The sequence below is a fragment of the Naumovozyma castellii genome, chromosome 6 (assembly GCF_000237345.1).
Source record: "Naumovozyma castellii chromosome 6, complete genome".
Lineage (NCBI taxonomy): Eukaryota > Fungi > Ascomycota > Saccharomycetes > Saccharomycetales > Saccharomycetaceae > Naumovozyma > Naumovozyma castellii.
Window position 1 is genome coordinate 131,975 of NC_016496.1, and position 23,203 is coordinate 155,177.

General features: G+C 36.4%; 9 protein-coding genes and 1 non-coding gene across 10 annotated transcripts; 4 read left to right on the plus strand and 6 right to left on the minus strand.

Annotated features, from left to right (window-relative positions):
- Positions 1-65: 65 nt before the first annotated feature.
- On the minus strand, positions 66-887 carry PET54 (Pet54p; the record flags this gene model as incomplete). The annotated part of the gene is made up of 1 exon (XM_003676860.1): positions 66-887. The coding sequence occupies one exon, from the start codon at positions 885-887 to the stop codon at positions 66-68; it is 822 nt and encodes a 273-aa protein (XP_003676908.1).
- Positions 888-1,722: 835 nt separating this feature from the next.
- Positions 1,723-3,147, plus strand: TOS2 (Tos2p; the record flags this gene model as incomplete). Its single annotated transcript, XM_003676861.1, has 1 exon — positions 1,723-3,147. The coding sequence occupies one exon, from the start codon at positions 1,723-1,725 to the stop codon at positions 3,145-3,147; it is 1,425 nt and encodes a 474-aa protein (XP_003676909.1).
- A 1,410-nt stretch (positions 3,148-4,557) lies between these two features.
- On the minus strand, positions 4,558-5,940 carry NCAS0F00700 (uncharacterized protein; the record flags this gene model as incomplete). The annotated part of the gene is made up of 1 exon (XM_003676862.1): positions 4,558-5,940. The coding sequence occupies one exon, from the start codon at positions 5,938-5,940 to the stop codon at positions 4,558-4,560; it is 1,383 nt and encodes a 460-aa protein (XP_003676910.1).
- Positions 5,941-7,452: 1,512 nt separating this feature from the next.
- On the plus strand, positions 7,453-8,334 carry NCAS0F00710 (basic helix-loop-helix domain-containing protein; the record flags this gene model as incomplete). The annotated part of the gene is made up of 1 exon (XM_003676863.1): positions 7,453-8,334. One exon carries the CDS (start codon positions 7,453-7,455, stop codon positions 8,332-8,334), a length of 882 nt encoding a protein of 293 aa, XP_003676911.1.
- An 805-nt stretch (positions 8,335-9,139) lies between these two features.
- Positions 9,140-9,212, minus strand: NCAS0Ftrna7M. The gene has a single exon. It is a non-coding gene; the product is annotated as a tRNA-Met (tRNA).
- A 714-nt stretch (positions 9,213-9,926) lies between these two features.
- Positions 9,927-11,036, minus strand: RBG1 (GTP-binding protein RBG1; the record flags this gene model as incomplete). The annotated part of the gene is made up of 1 exon (XM_003676864.1): positions 9,927-11,036. The coding sequence occupies one exon, from the start codon at positions 11,034-11,036 to the stop codon at positions 9,927-9,929; it is 1,110 nt and encodes a 369-aa protein (XP_003676912.1).
- A 489-nt stretch (positions 11,037-11,525) lies between these two features.
- RPA190 (DNA-directed RNA polymerase I core subunit RPA190) lies at positions 11,526-16,550 on the minus strand (the record flags this gene model as incomplete). Its single annotated transcript, XM_003676865.1, has 1 exon — positions 11,526-16,550. The coding sequence occupies one exon, from the start codon at positions 16,548-16,550 to the stop codon at positions 11,526-11,528; it is 5,025 nt and encodes a 1,674-aa protein (XP_003676913.1).
- A 297-nt stretch (positions 16,551-16,847) lies between these two features.
- MTW1 (MIND complex subunit MTW1) lies at positions 16,848-17,702 on the plus strand (the record flags this gene model as incomplete). The annotated part of the gene is made up of 1 exon (XM_003676866.1): positions 16,848-17,702. The coding sequence occupies one exon, from the start codon at positions 16,848-16,850 to the stop codon at positions 17,700-17,702; it is 855 nt and encodes a 284-aa protein (XP_003676914.1).
- A 123-nt stretch (positions 17,703-17,825) lies between these two features.
- On the minus strand, positions 17,826-18,944 carry NCAS0F00750 (SWIRM domain-containing protein; the record flags this gene model as incomplete). Its single annotated transcript, XM_003676867.1, has 1 exon — positions 17,826-18,944. One exon carries the CDS (start codon positions 18,942-18,944, stop codon positions 17,826-17,828), a length of 1,119 nt encoding a protein of 372 aa, XP_003676915.1.
- Positions 18,945-21,358: 2,414 nt separating this feature from the next.
- Positions 21,359-23,122, plus strand: NCAS0F00760 (uncharacterized protein; the record flags this gene model as incomplete). Its single annotated transcript, XM_003676868.1, has 1 exon — positions 21,359-23,122. The coding sequence occupies one exon, from the start codon at positions 21,359-21,361 to the stop codon at positions 23,120-23,122; it is 1,764 nt and encodes a 587-aa protein (XP_003676916.1).
- Between the last annotated feature and the right edge of the window lie 81 nt (positions 23,123-23,203).

Genomic DNA, 23,203 nt, shown 5'->3' on the forward strand with positions numbered 1-23,203 from the left:
TTAATGAATATGTATGGTAACAATATATGTACAGGACTGAGATCTATCATCAATTAATTAAAGCATCAAATTAGTCTTTCAACTAAGATTTTGTATAAGGCCTCATTGTGAAAATTAACTCCATGGAAATTGGATTTAAAGTCAGCTGCATCCTTTGAATTATTAAATGCAAAATAATGTAACGAAGTAGTATCATTCCAATATAGTTTAAAACAATGTTTAATATCATAGAACCAGAAATAGTTTTGTACTTCAATCGGTTTCATGTCATTGGGTAAATTCCATACTACTAATGAATTTTCTTCCATTTCTTCCATTTCCACTGTTGACAATTCAACGGGCGATACTTCTAAACCCTTGATCTGTTGCAAGTAAGCCTCTTTTGATTTATATGCTGCAACCAAATTTTGTAAGTAAAATTGATGATTCGTCATAAACAAATCATTTTCATGAATATTTTGTAATGGTTTAAAATTTACACGTACTTTCTTTAACCTCGCAAATTTAGTAACATTTGAATATCGCTGCAACTTGATGAAGTTCAAGAATTTCAAGTAATATTGATCCTTAAATAAAAAATACTTGGGATCCCTTTTCTTTATTAATGTAAAATCGTACTTTGTTTCCATATCTGTTGTTAAAGGCGCCTGGGCAAAAACATTTTCAGGTATAAGCGACAAGAAATCATTCTTCGTCAAATATGGATCGTAACTTGTAAACTTCAACACTGTAGGTTTCGCTATGTAATTAGGTCGCCTAATAGTTTTGATGTTATTCGATGTGGGAAGGCCGTTACCTGCGGCAGCAGTTGTACCGACTATTCTTCCTGTAGATTTCAAATTCCCGAGCAGATGTGTGAGGAGTTTAGTATTCTTATTGCTAGTCATGGCATTGATGTCTCCATTACATACCTATTGCTCAGGTGGTCCATCTATAGTTGTAAGAAATCAACAGCGGTTCCTTAAAGTTTCAGTTTATCCTCCCTTACCCGGGGTCACCGAAGAAAACTATAAAAGGAGCGAGCATTTTCTTGAAATTTTGCATTCTTGAAATTCTTGTTCCTTTCCTCATATTGATTTTTTAACGTTCCCTTTAAAGGAAGACTGACAGGGAGGCGAGTTTAGGAGATCGGTATCAAGAATTGCATGGCCTTCGCTGTCGTTGCATAACTTATAACGAACATGGTTCTTGCCTTTTACCAGAACCATCCGGGTACTGTCTCTATTGAATTCGTTTCTTCCTTGCATACATTTTTTGGAACCACTTCTAAAGCATAATACCTCTTGTTTTTTCGCTGGAGGTATTAACTGTTTAGATTATATATTGGATGCGTTATCATCTCATCTCATCTCTTCATAGTTTCTTTGCGATCATGAGTTCATGACGGGAATTCTATGTTAAACGGCTGGTGTCACGTGACGGTTGGCTGGAAAAATGTTCTTGGATTACGTAACACATGGACTGACGCGACGCGAAAAAAAAATTGTTTTGTTTTGTTTTGTTGCGTTAGTTAGTTTCCTACGAGGATGCATATAATCTACAAAATGAAAACAAACAAATAAACAAGGTAATCCCTGCAGCAAGATTGCACATAAACACCTTAAATTTATTAGTTTTTTTCTTCTCTTTTAACCTTGTTTCTAACACTAGCACTATATCAGTAGAACAAAGACAACGGCAACAATAATACCACAAACAAGTGAGAGGAATATTCATCGATCGATGCAGAAACGAAGTAAAATATCCAAAAGCACGACTATTGGTTTGGCAGTCGGAATATCATTAGGTGTAACGTTTGTGGTCTGTTTATCTATTATTATATTGTATATTTACAGGCGACATAGAGAACAATCCAAAGGGGGGAATAATGCAAAGAGCAGTGATAGTGAAAATCATTTGTTGGACGAGAAGATCCACATTCGTAAATCAATTCATTTACCAGATTCCAACGATCATATGAACACCATTAAAAAGATCGAATACAACTACCAGGAGAACATAACAATGCTTACAAATGATTCCTCCGTCAATGACACTACTTTATCGAATTCAAGCAAGCATTCACTTACAAATTATAAGGACGATTCAAATGCTAAAAAGGGCAATTTATCTGCGGGATTGATACCTACACCCATTATAGAGAAATTTGATTTTGAGAAGAATAGTACAACGAGTCTAGTGTCTCCTGGGTTTCAAGAAAAAGATTTAGAAGATGACGATGACGAAAATGTTGAAAGATTAGCAAGCATTTACAATTGCTACCTTAATAGTCGTGGATCATCTTTCCAATCAACCATCAGCCACAGCACCACTGTTGGCAGTGAAGGTCTTGGAGATACTAATAATACATCATTATCTGTATCAACATCTAGCGATGAAGGACAAAACACACATTCTATAGCAAGTCCATTTGACACCACTATAATGTCAACTGACTCGGTCTCCATACAGGTCGCCACCTCTGTCTTGCCTACTCTCAAGACCAAAGACACGTCATCCACAGAGTATTGGTCTGCATCTTCCGAACTTCCCTCCACTGATGTATCACCCACGGTTAGTACTGCACTAGTACCCTTCGAGAAGGCCTACCAACCAAGCAAGTCATTAGTTACCCAATATAACCATCCTCAACTCAAGATGCACCCACAAACATTAGAAGATATTAATGCTCTACCGACACCGACTCAATTGGCATACTCTGCATCACATTCCTTAACCTCTTTCAAGAAACAACCTTTCAAGAATTACAAGATGGCGATGCAATCCGCCCTACAGAACGGTACACTACCCAATCCGATGGATAATCCCGACATGTTCTACATAAATACGCACGAGGGACCCTTAATGAAGAAAGTGTGGATCCCACAACCGCATCATTTACGAAAAAGTATTGTCATGACTGACCCGAACGTGCTTTCCAAGGATAGAACCTTTAAGCCAGCAGGGTCAGTTCGAATAATCCAAGAACATGCTAATACTCAATTAGCCGAGAGTGCTTCTGATAATCCTATGAGGGTTTCTGAATTATTAGATAGTGCGGACATGGCACATACCGGAAGTGTTGGAGGGATCCTACCTGTGAGCAATTCGAACGATGGCTTGCGGAGGGAGCTGGGTACTTCTCATAATTATAACATTTTTATATAGACTAGATAGATATGGACCCTTGAGTAATCGTAATAATAAAAGCAATATTCGCTCCACACTTGCTTAACAATAGGCACGCAAGACAAGCAGTAACATAAATGGTGTGATTCCTTGGGGAAACACAGTCACAAAATGCAAGAAGACTAGGTTTAACAAAGGTCTCAGAGGGGAACATTTCGGTTGGTAAAACTTTAAACCAAACTAGTCTGGACACCGTGGCATCGTTTGGTCCAGTACGTCCTCTTCTGAGGGATTTTCTGCAGATCGCTTGCCTTTCTGCGGGGTTACCCGGCCCAGTGCCAAGATTGACGGAAATACACTTCGATGACAAGAAAAGTGGAACCTGATAATCAGTCAATCAGGACTGAGACAAAGAAACACAAGACAACCAAACAAGAGGAATAGTAGCTCCAAGACCCCTCGAGCTTGTTTCTATGTAAAAGGCGGCGTACCCTTGACCTGACTAGCCCCTCTGTATCAAGTACACCGCACTTGGCTTTGAAACTCGCCAATGCAGGGACAGAGAGAACCCTACTACTCCACGCGCGGAGATAGACATGGGAAAAAAGACCGTTGTGCAATGTACAAAGGTCAAATCCGTGATAAGTGAGAAAAATCCAAAAATTGGCCTAAGGGCTTCCTTAATTTTTTCAATAACCCGAATGGCTAAAAATCATGGGGGCATCAGGGTACAATTTTTATAGGGCGAAAATCATTGATGTAAGCAGGTAAATGTAGAAGTAACCTTTATTTAGACATATATTATATATATCATTCCAAGTTGAGTTCCTTTGTTAATCTTAAAGCATCATTTAAAGTACAATCTGTGATATTGATTGACCCCAATTTAATTCTAAGTAAGAAGGACCGTATGATACAAAGATCCTCAAACATTTGATCTGAGAGTTGGCTTTTTTCTTTTGTCAAATATTTGTGCCGCCAAGCTGAACAGTCTCTCAGCATGAATCGATGTCGATGGAATACAATGGAATAATTTATTAGCTAATGATAACAGTGGAAACTCTCTTTTATGCCTTGACCAGAATATATTATCTGCCCCACAATCATCTGGACTTGGCCGGTCGAATGGCGACCAGCGTTTTTTTTAGATTTGGATAAACCTCGTTTGAATACTCCTTGACCAATGATAGAGCACGTAGACGGTATTGCTCAAGTTCTAATCTGATTTGTTCTTGTAAGTCATCCTTAATACTGAATTCATCAAATTCCTCCTCAAATTCCAAGTTTTTTTCTTCTTGTCCTTCTGATGAATAATCTTCAGCATTATACACTCTTCCTGCATGGCTCGAAATACCGATCATGTCTTCTGTATCGCTATCCTTAATGGGATAATAAGATATATTCAAAAAAGGTATTAAAATATCAGTAAGTTTTGTGATACAACGGATATTACATGGTCACTTTTTTGATTTCGGTATTCTCACGAGGGAACTGTTCTATAAAAACAGAGCTATCAACAAATGCAATGTTTAGATAAGATGATAATAAACAAATATCCATACTGACATACTTTTTATAGTATTTATCCATTTTCCTTCTGAAACGAATAAAAACTGGGAGATGTCTGTGCGTTAGGTTGGAACTTTTCGATTTTTCAACGAATATTTTGTCTATTTTATCCTTATAGGAAATAAGCAAAGGAAGGGTGTTCTTCAACGTGCAGGTATCATTAGAAAGCATTTCGCAAAGAGAACGAAAAGGAGATAAGATATCAGTTAAATCGTCCATTAGAACAAAATCTTCTTCATCGAAAAACACTCCCAGGGATGGCTCCCGATTTAACTCCATCAAGACAGGTTTCAACTCTCGTAACCTGAGCACAACATCTAACGCTGATAGCCATCTTGTTTTTGAATATGTTTTGATGGCCAAAGGTTCCTCTCCATTCATTTTTCCAAACTCAACGCATAGTTCTCGGTATAGTAGTTGATTAACACTGCTTGATTTAATATTAAGAGCAAGCTGATTATTTTTCTTCAGAATAATGTCACCAGTTATAAAGCTAAAAATGCCACCAATATCGGCAGATTCTGAAGAAAGTTGGCTGTTATTTGATAGAAGATATTCAGTAAAGATATCTTGTTTTAAAATTTCATTCCTTGACCCATCAGAATTCAACTGATATTTCATTGCAGCTAACTCTAATAATTTTGATTTAAGCTCAGAATCTACAAATCCCAAACTGTCCTCTTCGACCATATCAAACATGGTACTATTCATAATGTTAGCACTATGTAGTAAACAAGGTACATGGCCAAGAAAACGAGTCCCTAACAGGCCAATTCTTGAGAGTTCTTTCGGTACCTTTAGCATATTGGCAGCATTATCAGTTGACATACCTACAGTTACTGTTCTCAAACCATCAAACTTATTAAAAATTTCGCCAAGTTGCTGACTTATATCGATTGTTTTGTGAGAATCAGACCTGTCCATCTTCACTAGAAAAGGAATTTGTTTTCCTTCCTCTTCATCATATGTAACCAGTAAAACTCCCAAATAGTTAGACATTTTGTGATTGGACCAGTGATCAAAAACAAGAGACATGAACGTTACATTATCGAGTGCATATAACCTCTTTGTAAGCGATACAAGTAATGTCTTTCTATTGGTAAAGGTCTTTTCATTTAATATGTGAGCCGAAGATGCTATCTCACTCCTCCAGAAATAATTAATATCTTTGGATTTTGTGCGAATAAAGTTGCTCATATTAGATTTGTTCGGCTTAAAAACCTGTTCTGGTTTACTGTTATTCTCAGTTGGAATTAACGCCATTGTTGACCACAGAGTTTTGGCCGTGAAGGACTCTACCCAGTTGATGGAAAGACGGGATTCTAAAATTAACCCAACGGCTATATCAAAGAATGACTGCGTCTTAATATATTGTTTTAAATCTCGGTATTTGTCCAGCTTCTTCTTACATATCTCTTTTATTATCCTTTCATCCTTTAAATTTCCATGGAAATAATCAGGAGGATTAGTACAGTCATCTCTTAAATGAAGTTCAGCAGGTTCAGAATTATATCTGGCTTCCCTTCGATTGTAACGATAAACATTATTACAATTGGTACATTTTAAAATTGAACGATCTTTCTTTCCTTCCAGAAAATGTGACCATATGCTATTCTTTCCTTTACTGTCGATACGTGTCCATTCTGAATCTTCAGACTGAGATGGGTAATCTTGGACTAGAACGAACTTTTCTAGGACTTTTCTTCTCTTTGGCGTTGGCGTGGAATTGTTGTTACTGCTGACAGATGTGTTAGGGGTCCCTAAAGCTTATTTGTCGAACGAGTATCTCAGAGCTACATGTGTTTGAAGGTGGGCTATCAGGTATATTATTATTCATTATATATCCTTGTTTGGATTTCTGACAGTCTGTACTTCAATGCTTGGCCTTGTTCAACTTGTTATATACATAGACTAACGAACTAACGGGAAACTTAGAACAATATTTAAAACAATCATGAGGTAAAAAGCGTTTCTTTGTTGAAATTTAGGGGGGTTAAAGACTTTTTATAAAGGGCTGGATAATTCTATTTTTTAGTTTTTCTGGAAATCAAACTGAAAAATTAGGTGTTCTCAAATATATTTTAGGGTTTTCAATTTAACCCTACTTTGTACATTGCACAACGGTCTTTTTTCCCATGTCTATCCTGGGGCCCTGGGAAGATTTAAAAATGATGAGAGGACGGAAACCATAAAAGAAAGTCCTTGATGTAGAGATAAATGGAAAAAAGTAGTGTCACCCTTATATCTCCAAATATCCCCTCTATTTCTGCCCATTCCTGCTCCTAATTTCCTTATCTAATGCCTAAGATCTGATGAACGTTTTGAGTTTCTTCCCGATCTCGGCGCGAGAGACGCCGCACGTACCTTTACACCACGAGGTTTCCTCTGCAACTCTAAAAAATAGGTGTCTGGCTCCCCTGTCGCTTTCTCCGCTGCTCCTGGCGCCATTTATCCATGGAAACAGCCCTGTCAGCATTTAATTCAACACCTTATTAAGCAAATTGATTCCTTCTATTAACTCCTTTCCCTTTTTGCAGGTGTTTGGAGGTGCTTCTTTCTTGCCTTGTTAAAAGGAAACACTCTAGGATCCTCTTACGTACGCCGTATTATTGAATAGTATATAAAACAACAATTCTGAAACTTGGAGATTTACTCTTCTACAGAATTTTCCCTTTTTTGGAAAGGAGAAATTAGCTTGAATTTTGATTTCTACTATTATTTAACAAGGTGTTACGGCATTAACTGACTGACAACTTCTCGTAAAATAATAATATAATGGAGCCGGTTTTGATGAAGAGGAAGCCGCCAAACAGAGTATTCCCTGCAGATGTGAAGGACTCTGTAAAAGACTGGATACTACAAAAACAAAAACATTTCAGTGTAAACCCAATCAAGCAACTAGAAGACGATTTAAATGACAATCAATATGTTACAGGCTCATATTCCTCATTGTCCTCTCATTCCGGCTCTAACTGGTTCGAACCTTTAGAAAATATTCTTTCTTCAGACTCTACCTCTTCACTCAGTTCCCCCATTGAACCCACTAATATCAAGACAACGTGCAACCAATTTAAAGAGGCACCAATATTTGATCAATTTAATGATTCCTTAGCTATGCAAAATATTTCAGAAACCAATGAAAATCGGAATTTTCTTGTTACAGATACAATGTTCTTAAATAACGAAACAACAACTACTTCCCCTGTCTTTACAAATGAAATTAAAGAAGAGCCTAAGGATTCCCATTTGAATGTTTTCTTGCATCCTCATATGGAGAGTGTGGACCTAGCAAATGATAAAGACGAATTCCAGAAAACAACTAATTCTAAACCCATGAGAAAACGATTAACATCAAATCAAAAACAAGCTCACAATAAAATTGAAAAAAGATATAGAATTAATATTAATACCAAAATTGCAAAATTACAACAGATTATCCCATGGGTAGCCTGTGAAAAACCTGCCTTTGAAGTAGGTGGCTCTTTAAAAAGAGAACAAGAATTCAAAAAAAATTCCGCTACAAGATTAAATAAAAGTATGATCTTGGAAAAAGCAGTGGATTATATTCTTTATTTACAAAACAACGAAAGTTTACATCAACTGGAAGTTCAAAGACTAAGAAATGAAGTAGATTCTTTGAAAAGTAAATCCATGTGAACATGGATATCAATTTAGGCTCTTCTATTTTATCCACATTATTCCATTATGAAGCGTAAAGGCCTAATTGACCCTATCTATAAAAAACATTTTTTTTCAAAAATCTTTTAACTTTCTTGATGAAAGTTTATGTTCGAAATATATTCTCTTCTTTTGAATATATTAAATGGTTTTCCTCAGTATGGTAAAATCTATAACTTATAATTTTATAACAAATATTTGAAAAACTTCTGGGATAACAAGATCGTTAGTTCCAATTATTTTATATTATTTATAACAAATTAATACATAGCACTGCTGTATATCCGTATGGACACATTCCTGGCACAAACTGTAATGGCCAAATAAATTTTATACATGGGTCTGTGGATATAAGTCTTGAAGAAACAAGATGTACTAGATTCTGTACCGAAGTGGAAAAAGGATCAATGGAAATGGTACATGGGAAAAATTAATTCAGCATATGTAATTCAAATTGAGCTGCAAAAAAATATTTACTCTGGAAATATATACTAGCCCAGCGGTGATCGGCACCAAACCGAAACTAAGTAAACGGTTGATAACTATGAAAACTGTTGATAAGTATAGGTATATAGCTTAAAGTGGATCAGCTGACATGAATTCCATCCATAATGGTTGCTAAGTCGAACGGGAAATCTCCACTTGCCCAACACTTATTGACTTCATCTCTCACTAATGGAACCTCTGCTGGCTAAGAACACCTAGGCGTCTAGTACAATTGTGGTTCGTAGAAAAGAACATTAAAATAGAAAATGAATTTGAATGGTGGCGTAGTAAAAATAATTGCTCCAGGGGAGGTTCGAACTCTCGACCTTCAGATTATGAGACTGACGCTCTGCCGACTGAGCTACTGAAGCTTATTTTTTGAAAAAAAAACAAAATAAGTTAGATATACCAGAAGTAAACAAAAATTTAAAGATCTACGAAATGACTTAATGGCTAATTAAGTTCCAACATCAGAGAATAATATTGTCCTTGATAATGTTTGTAAAAGGATTCCTTCTTTTTCAAAGTGGGTAGACACGAAAATCCAAGATTACTCATGTCGCGTCGATACCTGCCGTTCTTCGCATTCTTACCTTAATTGGTAGTCAATTCGTGTCTTCGTAGAAGGTGTTTTACCAAGCTTGATATCCAGCATCTTCATCCTAGAATATTAATAACATCACTCTTGGGGAAATTATTTCCAGCAAAAAGTTACATAAGGGTCTTTGTTTTGGTTCTGAAAGAACTCCCTTTATACATATCTTGAATGAAAAGAATTTTTTTTTTATATTGATCTTTATTAGACAGCATTAACTGGTGTCTTAGATTGTCAACCCTAGAATTATTTAGTTCCGGTGCTAAGTTGATCTCTCTAAAGAGTAAAAGGAAACGGTAACCTTTCTAACCCCAGAGATACAACAAATCTTGAATTAAGAGTAAAACGGAACGGTCTCCTAGGTGATTTAGATAATTGACAAAGCTTGTAAAATACTCTTTGATACATAGAGAACTCTATAAATAGGATACTTATATTTCCCTTATTACACGTTTGCTATTAATATTAATATTATTATAATGATTACCATTTATTTCTTCAAAATTGTGACGACGTCTTCATCTTCAAGAACATGACCCAAACCGACATATTGCGGCTGATGCTTAACACTGCTACCAAAAACCAATGCATTTCTAAATTCATCCACTAAAGATTTGTGAATTTGATTACAGAAATCCTTCACACTACAACGGTCTGATCTCAAAACAACTGGATCTGTAAAGTCTGGAATTTGTCCTTTAGGTTTCGTATATACACGAACCAAGTTTAATCTATCCCACATAACTTGTAACAGTTCATCTAAATTCCACTCTTTTCCGGAAGAAATTGGAACCGCATTGGGAATTCTGTATAGTAATTCTAATTCTTCCAAGGATAGAGAATCAATCTTGTTAAGAACATAAATTGCTGGCATATATCTTCTACTTTGTGCTTCCAAAACATCAATTAAATCGTCTACGGTGGCATCACATCTAAAAGCAATCTCTGCACTATTAATTCTGTATTCACTCATAACAGCTCTAATTTCATCGGTACCCAGGTGGGTCAATGGAACTGTATTTGTAATGGATATACCACCCTTCTCTTTCTTTTTAATCAAAATATCGGGTGGTTGTTTATTCAAACGGATACCAACACCTTCTAGTTCTTTCTCAATGATTTGTTTGTGGTTCAATGGCTTATTAACATCCAAAACTATAAATAACAGATTACATGTTCTGGCAACAGCAATAACTTGTTTACCACGCCCACGTCCATCCTTAGCACCATCAATAATACCAGGTAAATCTAACATTTGGATCTTGGCACCTTTGTAACGAATAACACCAGGAACAGTAACCAAGGTGGTAAACTCATATTCTGCAACTTCGGATTCAGTACCTGTTAATTTAGAAAGTAAAGTTGATTTCCCCACAGACGGAAATCCAACAAACCCAACACTAGCGACACCAGTTCTTGCTACATCAAACCCAATACCTGCACCACCACCAGAACCTGCTGAGGCACTAGTCAACAATTCTCTTCTTAACTTCGCTAGCTTGGCCTTTAATTGACCTAAATGGAAAGAGGTAGCTTTGTTCTTTTGAGTTTTAGCCATTTCATCTTCGATGGCCTTAATTTTTTCAACAGTGGTAGACATAGTTTATAATAGCTTAACTTTTTGCTTCTCTTGATTTCAGGGATCCTATGTTGCTTGGGAAATATGTCTCAAATTATAACTACAAAGTGTTCTGAACTGCACTTTACTTCCATCTCATCGCATCTCATTTTATGAAAAAATTTATACCGTGCAAAATGATGTCGATGTCTAATCGCTGAGTGCGTCATAATTTTTTTTAACTAAGCTTTGCTTATACTACATGTGATTTAAAATTACAAGTCCGTTAACACATAGTGGTATATTTTGAGTACTGTACCACCCATGGCTAGTTATCATAAGTTATTAAAATATTTTGTGGTTTGAGGCCTCACTGTTTCCTCTCCTCCATAACCTCAAAAAGAAAACCCTCTTTGATAGTTATATAACCAGTTAAATTCTTTTCTCTTAAATTACATATTCTATTCCAAAATTACCTGAAAACTTTATATTTCTTTAATATACAAATTTGGACTATTCTCCTATCTATATTCATGCCATAGTTGAATTAGGGACTTTCGCAAGAATGTCGAAAGAACCTGTACCAACATTATTTAGTTTACCCATAACAATTCTTGCAGATGGACTTTCTAACTCTTCACGCTCATTATCTAGAACTGCCTTTGTCAAAAATTGTAAAGTAGTTTCATATGACATCTTCATTAATGATGAGGTAGAAGATTCCATACCTTGTCTGTTAAAAGCCAGGTATGTACCTTGTCTTGTCATCATATCAGCGATCAAGTCTAAATGACGGAACGACACAGAAATAGCATAACGTGAGAAAACATTATTTATTTCATTCACAATAGTATTTCTAGCAGCTTCAACACCATATGTTTTTAAGACAGATGCAACATCATTAGAGGTAATACCATCCACATCGATGAATGCCTCTTGATCCCACATAGCTTCAAAGTTGACACCTTCAGTAACTAAAACACGTTTTCCATTTTCTGGTTCTGGATGGATACAACGGTCAATGTGTGGAACTTCTCTGATAATAGACTTCCTACAGATATCTTCTATGATATTGACCATCAATAATTTCTCAGTGTCAGCAGCTAATTCCAGTCTAAATTCACACCACTTACCATTTTCATCGTCGAAATTGTACTTGGTCACAAATTTATGGTTAGTGATCAATGCAGATTGACGATCACGTTGAGTTTTAGTCATGTTCATATTGGCTTCAGCAATGGTTTCTTCCAACTTAGCATCCATTTCGACGTCAGAGTCATCCTCTTGTTCAGATTCAACTTCTGAATCCTTATCGGAATCGACAATTTCTTCATCGGATTTTTCAGCTTCCCTCATGGTTTCTATTTCATCATCATCAGGGTCCTCATAGGAAACGGCTTGTTTCGTTTTCTTTTGATATTCTTCCTCATCACCATCTTCAGCCATTTTCTTACTACTTCCATCAGTGACGCTTATAGCAGTCTGGGACTTTGGAACAGCAATACCAACATCGGACACAGCGGTTCTCTTTTGTTTCTTGACTTCCTTAGTTATAGCAGTTTCAAGTTCGTATAAGAATTTAGTTGCTACAACAGTTTGTAATTCTTGCTTGGAAACGTCATATTCTGCACGATATTCCTCTTCATCAAAGAACTTCATGTTGATAACATAAGAACGAGCAGCCACATTATGCATGGAAGAACCAGTAGTCTCGGTGACAGTAACCTTATCTATCACTTCAGATAGAACTACCTTAGAAATAGATTTGCAGAAGGTGTCCGCTTGTTCATCCGAAACATCATTCCAAATTGGTAAGGTCATTTGTGGAGTCTTAATGGCAGCAGATGCTGTCATGATAATTTCTCTCATACGAGGAATACCTAAAGTCACATTGGCGGCACCGTGACCAGCAAAATGGAAAGTGTTTAATGTCATTTGCGTAGAAGGTTCACCAACAGATTGAGATGCAATAATACCCACAGCTTCACCAGGATTGATTAAGGAACGCATATATTTCAATTGCATCAAAGCTCTGAACTTCTTTTCGTTTACACTATCATGCGATTTGAATAATTTGGAGTTCTTATCCAAATAACCTTCTAATTTATCTTGAAACTTTTCGGAGACAGACCCCAAATACTTGGCAGGATTGAATTTAGATAACACAGGATCGTACTTGATATTTTGTTTATAATGTGGCTCTTTAATATGTTTCTTTCTGTTCTTTAAAGACTTCTTAGAGTATTTCAAGGCACTCTCAACATCAAGATGTTCTATTAATGCAGATGGGTTGTACTTATTCAACAAGGCGTCATAATTATCCAAACAGAAATCGAACTCGGTCATATGAGATTCCTTAGTAACATCAACAGCATCACCACCATATAGGAATTGAATCAACGTTCCGTCAGTATCTCTTACACTATTGTCATAAGAAATATGAATACCTTCCAATTGTTTGGTCAAACAACGTTGTAAGTAACCAGATCTTGACGTCTTCACGGCAGTATCAATTAAACCTTCACGACCAGCCATACAATGGAAATAATATTCTTGAGGTTTAATACCTGAATAGAAACGACCTTTAACATAACCACCAGCCATTGCGTCTGTTTCATATGGTTTGAAAGAAGGTAATGTTTTACCACTAACCATAACAGGTACTCTTCTACCTTCTAAGGCTTGTTGACCTAACAAACACATAATTTGAGAAACATTAACATTAGAACCCTTGGCACCAGACAGAGCCATAGCTTGCATCGAGTTGTAAGGGAACTTCTTCATGGTACCATCAGGCACACATTTCGAAACAACCTTGGAAGTAATGGAATTAACCTTAGACGAAGTCACAGCATCCAGAATACCCGATTTATTGTTATCACGTAAAATTTCTTGTAGACGTTTTAGCAACTCAGGGTCATTAGCTGGTGTGTCCTTATCTAAATTCGTAACTTCGGCGGCAGCCTCACGACCAGTGTCAACTGATGTTTTTAAGATATCAGATCTCCACTTGTTACCTTCTTCAGTCAAACGCAAATCATCCATACCACAAGTAAATGCAGTGGACATGATATAATTAGTAAACAATCTACCTAAGACAGAAAGAACCTTAGCAGCCACAGATGGACCATACACTTCATGTAAAGAATGGACAATACCGAACTTAGAAGCACCATATTGGGATTTATCCAAGATACCACATAATAATTCACCGTTCTTGAAAAGGACTTCATTCTCTTGAGAACCGGTACCCCAATATTCATTCTTGATTTTGTTAGAAGACTTCAAGTTAATACCTGGCATATTTGCTGGTGTGATGTTTAATAATACCGTACTGATAATTTGTTTACCTGTCCACAGTGGAACGGGTTTATGAATCGTTGGTGGCATAGTAATCAATTTTGATCTAGTAGCATGTCCATCTTCTGGACGAATACAACCATAAATGTATTGTTGGTATTGTTCTCTTGTGAAGAAACTGTCCTTACTTGTTAGCCAAACACCCGCAGAAATATGATCTTGGATTAGACCTCTCACTGGGGAACCTGATGTTGGTGTTAAATATTGAGAATCAGTATTAGCCAAATTAGAAGCTTCAGCTCTTGCGTTTTCATTTTGTGGGAAATGCATGTTCATTTCGTCACCATCAAAATCGGCATTGTAAGCACCGGTGTTAGCATAATGCAGACGTAAAGTCTTCTCGCCAGGTAGCACTCTAACTTTATGACCCATCATGGAAGCCTTATGCAATGTTGGTTGACGATTCATAATGACAATATCTCTATTTTTAATGTGACGGTAAACCTTTTTATTTAAAGTATGAGTTGTGATGTTAGAAGATGGTGTCATTAACTGATTTGCTAAAGCCTTACGTTGTTCAGTAGACATACCAATCAAGGAAACCAAGGAACCATCTTCGTTTTGGATTTGGGTAGCACCTGGCCATTTGTCTGGACCATTAATCACCGCTTGACGTAATTCAGCGATGTTGTAAGATGTAACTGGTTCTGGATATGTTAGTTTAGTAGCAAATACTGGTGGAACACCAATTTCGTTGGTCTCAATATTTGGATCTGGGGAAATAACGGAACGTGCTGCATAATTCACACGCTTACCCATCATATGCTTTCTAAACAAACCTTCCTTCTTTTCCAAAGCTTGCTTCACACCTGGAATTGGAAGTTTACCACCAGCAGTACCTTGAGCTTTCGTGGAATCGATAAAAGCGTTTACATCATTTTGAATGGTAACAAATGCATTCATCAATCTGCTGAAAATAATTCTTCTATCATCTGCCGATACTTTATCTTTTTGCAGTTTAGACATTTCATCATTCAAATCTCTGATAAGAAGAGATGTTGTAAGAATTTTGGATAGCAGTTGATTTTGACTATTTTCATGGACTTCGTCTCCCAATTTAGAAGGCAAACGGAATCGGGTAGCAGGAACTACGACGACGTCCATGAAGAACATATCAGCAGAGACAGCCTTATTTGACATATTTGGTTTGGAATGGAAGACATATTTCAATACATTTTGTTCCTTATTAAATACGGCTCTTAAGATGTTTCTCACTTCAGTTGATAGGATATAAGTAGAACCTGTCTTTGGTCTGGCAGCTGGATTTCTCCCCAAGTCAAATTCTTCTTCTTCTTCTTCAATAGCAGATTTTTCACCACCGTTTAACGCCTTTGATTGTTTTTGTTTCTTAATCATATCTTGACGAATAAAACCTTTCACTCTGTTGTTGGTTAATTGTTTTTCAGTTAAAGCAGTTTCGAAAATCTTGGTAAATCCATCCTTTCTAAATTTAGGAGAGAACATTCCACAATTGTCACACTTAGTTCTTAGTAATAGCTTCTTATGGAATTCATGTAGCAAAGCCTTTCTTTCATCATTGACCGTAGCTGTAAATATACCGTGTTCAGTAGTTCTACCTTCAGACATAGCCTTAGCAATTGCCATATCCACAAATTCTTCACGCTTTTGTAATAATTCTTTCAATAAATTGGTTGAAATTTCCTTTGCACTTTTCCCTGATGATTTAGATTTGGATTCTATAGGAAGAGAATTGTCCTCGAGAGCTTCATCACCTTCCATTTCAGCGGACTCCAAGAAATCTTCCAAATCGTTAATGGTAATTTGATCCACTTGGTATGCCTCATCAATCAAACCGAATTGCAACAATCTCAATTTACTAGCAAAACGATGAACTTCAATACTTCTCAATCTGAAATGATGGCAAAACAAACAAGAAGTTCTCAAATAAATATATAATTGATTGAAAAATAGTGGATTGTAACATGGGACTGGTAGTTCAATATGACCTTGATGTCCCGGACAGAATTTTTCATCCAACCCACATGTAGAACATAAATTTCTTAAGAACGCACCTAGGGATAAATCGTATAAACCTCCTGTAATAGGATGGCCCAGATTGTCAAGGACTGTTGGGTTGGTAATTTGCTTTGCTGATAATTGTCTAATTTCATCAGAAGTTAAGATCCCAAAATCAACGGAGGTAATCTCAGAACCTACCGGCTTAGAGATATCCATTTTTTCTTTTCTTGAACAGGGTCTTGTTTACTTGAGGGGGTATTGAAAAGACAATGACAGTTTACTTGTTTTTAATGGAGAAAAATGTGTCAAGTATTCATCCATTTATTACTGTATCTATCCTCTTAATGATAAATTTTTTGAGATGAGCAAAAAAAAATTTTCTGAATTGAAAAATCGCCATTTACGATTTGCGTCTTAAAATAATGAATATGTAAACAAAGGTGGCCTTGACTTAATTAAGACTTCATAAGGTTAGTGAAGAAGAAACAAGAGAAAACAGGATATATTTGAACAATGGCCGCTCCCAGTATGCAGTCAACGTCTGTATTGACGGAACATTTGGAGTATCCGCCTGTGTCATTGGTAGATGATATTATTAATGCTGTTAACGAAATAATGTACCGTTGTACAGCAGCGATGGAGAAATATTTGATGAAAAAAAAAATTATTAATGGGAGGGATTACACGGAGGAGATTAAGATTGGGATGGCCAAATTGGAGACTTTGTTGGAACATGCGGTTGATAGGAATTTTGACAAATTGGAATTATATGCGCTGAGGAATGTTTTACGAATACCTCAAGAATTATTGGATGCTCATGTGTTTAGGTTACCGCACCAACGGGACCTGATTGTCACGACTGAAAAGAATGAACAAAAAAGTGAGTTTGAATTACACGATTTAATGCTAAAGATTGAAGATGAGTTTAAGAGGAATAGGGAATTGAAATTACAAATTACAAAAACTAAACGGTTGCAAAATCAAGTTAGGTCATTCAAGATCCTTGTTCTTCAACTGTTAAAATGTGAAGATTCCCAAAAGAGTCAAGAAATATTCAAATCATTGGAACCTTTGGATGATACTATGAAATTTTTAACGTCCCAATTACGCCAATTGTATATTGCCAGTGAAGAGAATTGTTCTAGAGAGAAAGTTAATGAAACATTACGTCTTGCTGTTGCTAACGGATTGACGAATACGCGACCTAATTCACGTTCGGATTATATTGAAAATGGAACCCAAGTTATACTTGAAAGATTAAATCTACGAGACCATCAGGATGATAGTAAGTCAAGTCAAGATTCCAGTGCTAATGCAATCCCAAATGAGCTAATTATTGAGGATCCTCAATTGTCCTTGCTTTCATGAAAATTCTACATGACATTGGAATCAAAAACATATAGAGATAATATTCTACTGAAAGATATATATTAAATTAAATTAAATTAAATTGTTATAAACAACTATTCTTGTTTGTTATAAAATGTCTCATCATAAATATTTTTGAAAATTATTATCTTTTAACCAACCCACTTTTTCAAATGCGGCAAAAAGTCTTGAAGCTTTATTAACATCAATTCTGCAAGCCTTTTGGGCATCAGTTCTCCTAAAGGGTAATCCTAGTTTTAATCTATAAACTTTCTCTAGGAATAACCTTCTTTTTGAATCCAGATATAAATCGCATGGCAATCTTAATATCTGAGCCAATTGAACTTCTGCAGGATGCAATTTATCAACCAATGGATCATTAGATAGATCCATGGGTGACCCTCTCCATTCAACCCTTAGACATTTATTATTATCCCAAGGGATTGTATCAATTGGAGGTGAATAATCTGGTATTTGACTCCAAGAAACATTAGGAACATATTGAGGTATTTTACTAATAATAGCTGCCGATGCTAAAGTTTGATTTGGACTTGAATGTGATAAATGTGATGTTGGACTCCTCGACGATGTATTCTTTGACCTCCTCACGACTTTAACGTTATGACGATGTGGTTTCACTATTCTTCTCTTGTTTGTATATATTTCATCTCTTTCATGAGAGTGAGCTTTAATTGGGCTTGTCCTTAAATTGTAAGAACTATGTATTTCCTGTTCTGATGAGGTCGATCTATTGTGTTGCCTACGATAATAATATTTTGGGGTATATGTTGTGGCCCTCCTATTGGGAAGAGTCAAAGAATCAAACATTTTATATTGAGATAAGAACCTCATTGTATCTCTCCTATTATTAATCTTTGTTTGTGTTGGTAACCACGATGGAGCCAATAAGATTAGTTTATTATTATCATTGTCTTCATCTACGTCCTGAAGTGCCTTTTCCATGGAGTCATATTCGTATTCAAATAATGGAGAATTGCGATCCTTAGAAAAGCTCAACCTAGGTGATAAAGGTGGTGAGGGAATCAATGGTTCTTCCAGCAATGCATCAATGTTAGAATCAATTAATGCAGCTCCCGATGTAGTTGTATTGCAGTCATTTATGACCTTACCACCCCTCCTTGGATATTTACTCTTGGTTGTTGAAAGTAATAGATTATTGGGTACTTCAAACCCTTTTGTGTTCAATTCCGAACACTCTGATTTTGGTGAATTAAATTCCATTTACTAGCTTTTTGTTATTGTATGCAATGTTTTGGTTTGCTTTCGTTAGTTGTAGTTAATAAGAATGAGTACATTATCAAGTTAACTAATAGCTTCCTTTATTTAAAGCATGAGAGTGACAAGTAGAGGCTCTTGCTCCTCGAGCAGAAATCGCTCATCCTCATACGTAGAGAAAGAAACTAAGTTGTGTTAACTCTAATTAGTAATATCACAGCCTCCCTGGATCCGCTACGGGTGTTTCTGTGGACGGCAGGGAGCTCCGCGTGGAGTGAGGAGAAACGCCGCGGACCCGGAAAAACTCCGACGGAAGAAATTACAAGGAGTGATTATCTCCTCTCGAAGGAAGAAGAAGAAGAAGAAGAAGACACAGGGGGCCATCCATCCATCCATCCATCCATCCATCCATACACATCACTTTCAATTTTTGATGAGTGACGTCACCCCGGCTACCAGCAAGGGTTCATTGGGTTGATATTCTTAGTTTCTTTCTCTTGGGCAGTCTTTGGCCGTTGGTAGTTAGCTTTTTGGTCATTCATAGGAGGGTTTCAGTAAACCAGTTTCCCACATGCAGCTCCTTTGGTAATGCACCATTAAGGAAAAATTGAAGAATGCTGGGGTTGGCATAGCGCTCACTGAATCAAGTTTCTTAAGATATTCTTGCATTAAAATGATTTACGCTCAGTGGAAAGACCTTTTTCCCCAGCTGTAACTTAGCTCGTATGTGTTTTGCTTCCCTTTTTTAGTTACACCTGTTCTAAAGGCCGCTTTTCTCTCGTATTCTTTCTTAAGTCTGTACTGGTGGTCTATTGTTAAAGGGCGTTTACTGATTCTAAATGAACATGAAACAAACCGGCTCTTGAGAAATATTTTCTTCGAACCTTCTCTTGAAGAAAATGATTATCCGTTGGGATGATAACATATTTAAACTAGAAGGAAAAAACCTTCTTGTTATTTATAAGAAGAAAAGGTTTACTTCATTTAAGCCAGTTAGTTGCATTTTTCTTGCTTCTCAATCAGATGTTTGCTGTAACCACTCTACCATACTAAATTAAATAGGATATGGGTGCCCTTCTGAAATCAATCAGTTTCATGTCCATTGTCAACCAATTTCGATTAGGAAATTTTATAGAACATTGTTGTGTAGTTCTTTCGTGTTTGTGTGACAGTATCAATATTATGTTACAGTACTAAATTGGTCAATTTGATAAGCAGCTTTTGGCACTCTTCAGGTCTATCAACGAGTTTTAAGAAGTAACAAGAAATATTTTTTATTTTGTTTCTCACTTTTTTTCCAGAGCTGATTCGAGGAGTGGGCTAGGTGGTAACAACGTTTTGGTCGCCAGAAAGTGTACGACGAACGACACTGTGGTAGCTTCCTGGGAAGCAGCTTACTTTATATTCTAATACTTCCTGTCCGAGGTTGATGACACATCTCGACTTATGGGAAGGAACTGACTAACTCAATGGTATCATCTTGGATCCAGTAGTTTTACAAACTCATTTAGCATAAACCCAAGAGGGGTTAATGGGACACGGTGTATTCGAATATGATAACTGACTTAGAGAATTCCACTAAGTAAGAACTGTCAATTCCTCACTCACCTCAAAGAAGTTTTATATATATCTTTGAAGTAAATTCCTTTGAACTTTTCACCACTTCAATATCTTAATTGGAACTTATTTCTTTAAAGTGGCTGTTACTGGCGGTTCTTTTTCGGCGGTTAGTTCTCCATATTTTGCCATTCCGATTTGTGATTAGAATAATAAGTATGGTTTAATATCTTGCCACGGTACTAAACATAAGAAACAAAACAAAACTAGAAAACCTACTTGATTTCCATTCACCCCACTCCACATTTTTCTGTTTTTTTACCTTTTTCTGGTTTGAGGATTCAGTTAGAAACCGTGTAAAAAATACATATTTTGTCCTCAGAGCACTTCCTGTAATCCAATTATCCCTCTCTTTTTATAATAACTATTCAAACATTTTTCTCTTATCCTCTTGGCCTTTAGGCTTCTGAACTGGCCAAAAATTGAAATCGTTTCTCAGAGAAAGTGAGTACTAACTTCAGTGAATGCGATAATCTACTTTTCGACCTGTCAGAATTAAAAATCTCCGATCTCATGTCATGCGCGGTACCTTGCCGAGATCCCGCAATTATTTTTGACAGACAATGGAGAGGCAAGCACAATGCCTCCTAAACCCCAAAGGTTTTCACAACGCATATATCGTACAACTCACTGCTGCAACTACAGACGACACAAACATTCAAAGCTAATCACTTGCCTATTATTAATTGAATATATTTTGTTGTTCAATTGCACCTAATACTCCATTGAGAAGACTCATTATTGTTGTTGTTGCTTTAGTGCTGCATCTCCAAATATCACCGTTCAAAGAATAAGACATACCGATGAGCGTATATAATAGTAGGACCAACTCACCCCCATTGAATGTAAATACTCAGTTGCATGATATCAAGGAAGAAAGTTTGGATGAAGAGAATGATAATACAATTGAGATTTCTATGCAAAGACCTGAACTACATCCACTAAATACCTACTTGGAAAACAAGAATATGATATCGGGAACAGAAAATGAAGTTTTAACCACGTCGAGTGAGACATCGGTCGAACACCCTAAATCCACTGATATAGATCGAGAAGTTAATGACATATTATATGAAATGGCAAGTAGTGATGATGTTTCATTGCTCCCTCCATTGCCTGATTTAAATACTGAGAAACATACGTTATTGGACCTTGAGCCAGTGCCACGAAGGATTGAAAATGATGTTAATTTAGAGTTGAGACGTATTAGTACTCATACAATCCCTGATAGCATGATACCAAGTACAGAAATCTTAGAAGAGAGTCTACCCGAGAGTAACTCACCCAATGATCTTTCCACTGATCTATCAAATGCTCTAATGATCCCCATAAGTACAGATTTTTCAGAAAGTGAAGAGGAAAGGGCTGGTCCGCTAACCTCTAAAAATTCTACTCCTAAATTATCAATAAAGAAGAAATTTTCAAATGTAATGCTGAATAACACAAGTATCAACAGTAGTCCCTTTTCTGAATCAGGTGATACTGCCAAATCTACCCCTATGGTAGATGGAATAGCTCAACATTGTCGAAACAAATCAATGCCCTCGCCCTCTATGAAGGCAAGACTCTTCTCTTCTCCAAGCATTTCGTCGCCAAGATTATTAAATTTGAACGATAGTCCCATTCAAACACGTTCAAACTCTACCATCACTTTAAACACCAGTTCCTTCCACCCCAAGTGGTCAAATTTATTCGAGAAGAAGAGGAATAGTAGTATCTCAAGCATTGGCACAAGAACGAGAAAAAATTCAACATTCAAGAATAATAATAGTACAAACGTATTTGCCGAGCCAATAGGGATAGGCATAAATATTAAACCTGTGATGATAGGGAAGCAGAGCACTGAGGAACAAGAAGATGGTTGCATTAATATAGGTTGTGATAATTTGCATTATGTTACCAATTGTGCTGAACCCAATATTGACATTCCTCATGAAGATGAAACAAAGACCTTGACGAAAAAATTCTCCAATTTTATAATGCATAGAACAGATTCTCTAAAACGAATAGTGTCTTCTACCTCCATAAGGCATGCTTCAACGTCCAAACATGTTGATGATGGTATATCACCCCTTGAAAGGATACAGAGCCCTTATCGCCATCAAGAAAACATTAAGTTAAATGTATCTTCTTCAACTAATGAACTACACTCTAAATCAGAACGCTCCAAGGACGGTAACACCGCTCCAATTTTGCATAATTATAAATCTCACACGCATAGCCACCCTACCTTAAATTTACGTTCCCATCCCGATATATTAGTCTTAGAAGATACAGTTTCAAGAGAAAAATTGGATGAAAAGGGAGTTGCCAACAAATCATTTTCACCAATTTTCGATCTAGGATCTCTTTCATCCTCCAATTCTAATTCATCGTCATTAAAGGAGTATATTGATGTGTTACTAAAACAGCAAAGAGAAGAAGACAGAAAATTAGAACTTGTGGAACAAAAATTTGTCACGTCAGGTTGGTGTTCACAGGAGGAATTAACCAATTTGAAGACTAAGAGAATGCTAATTAATGAACAATGGGCTGAAAAGATATCATTTTATCAGGATAAATTATAGATATAATAACACAAACCTAAAAAATATGCATATTGCTATCTAATTTAAAAGTTATATTATTGAGTTGTTCTTTTATATAAA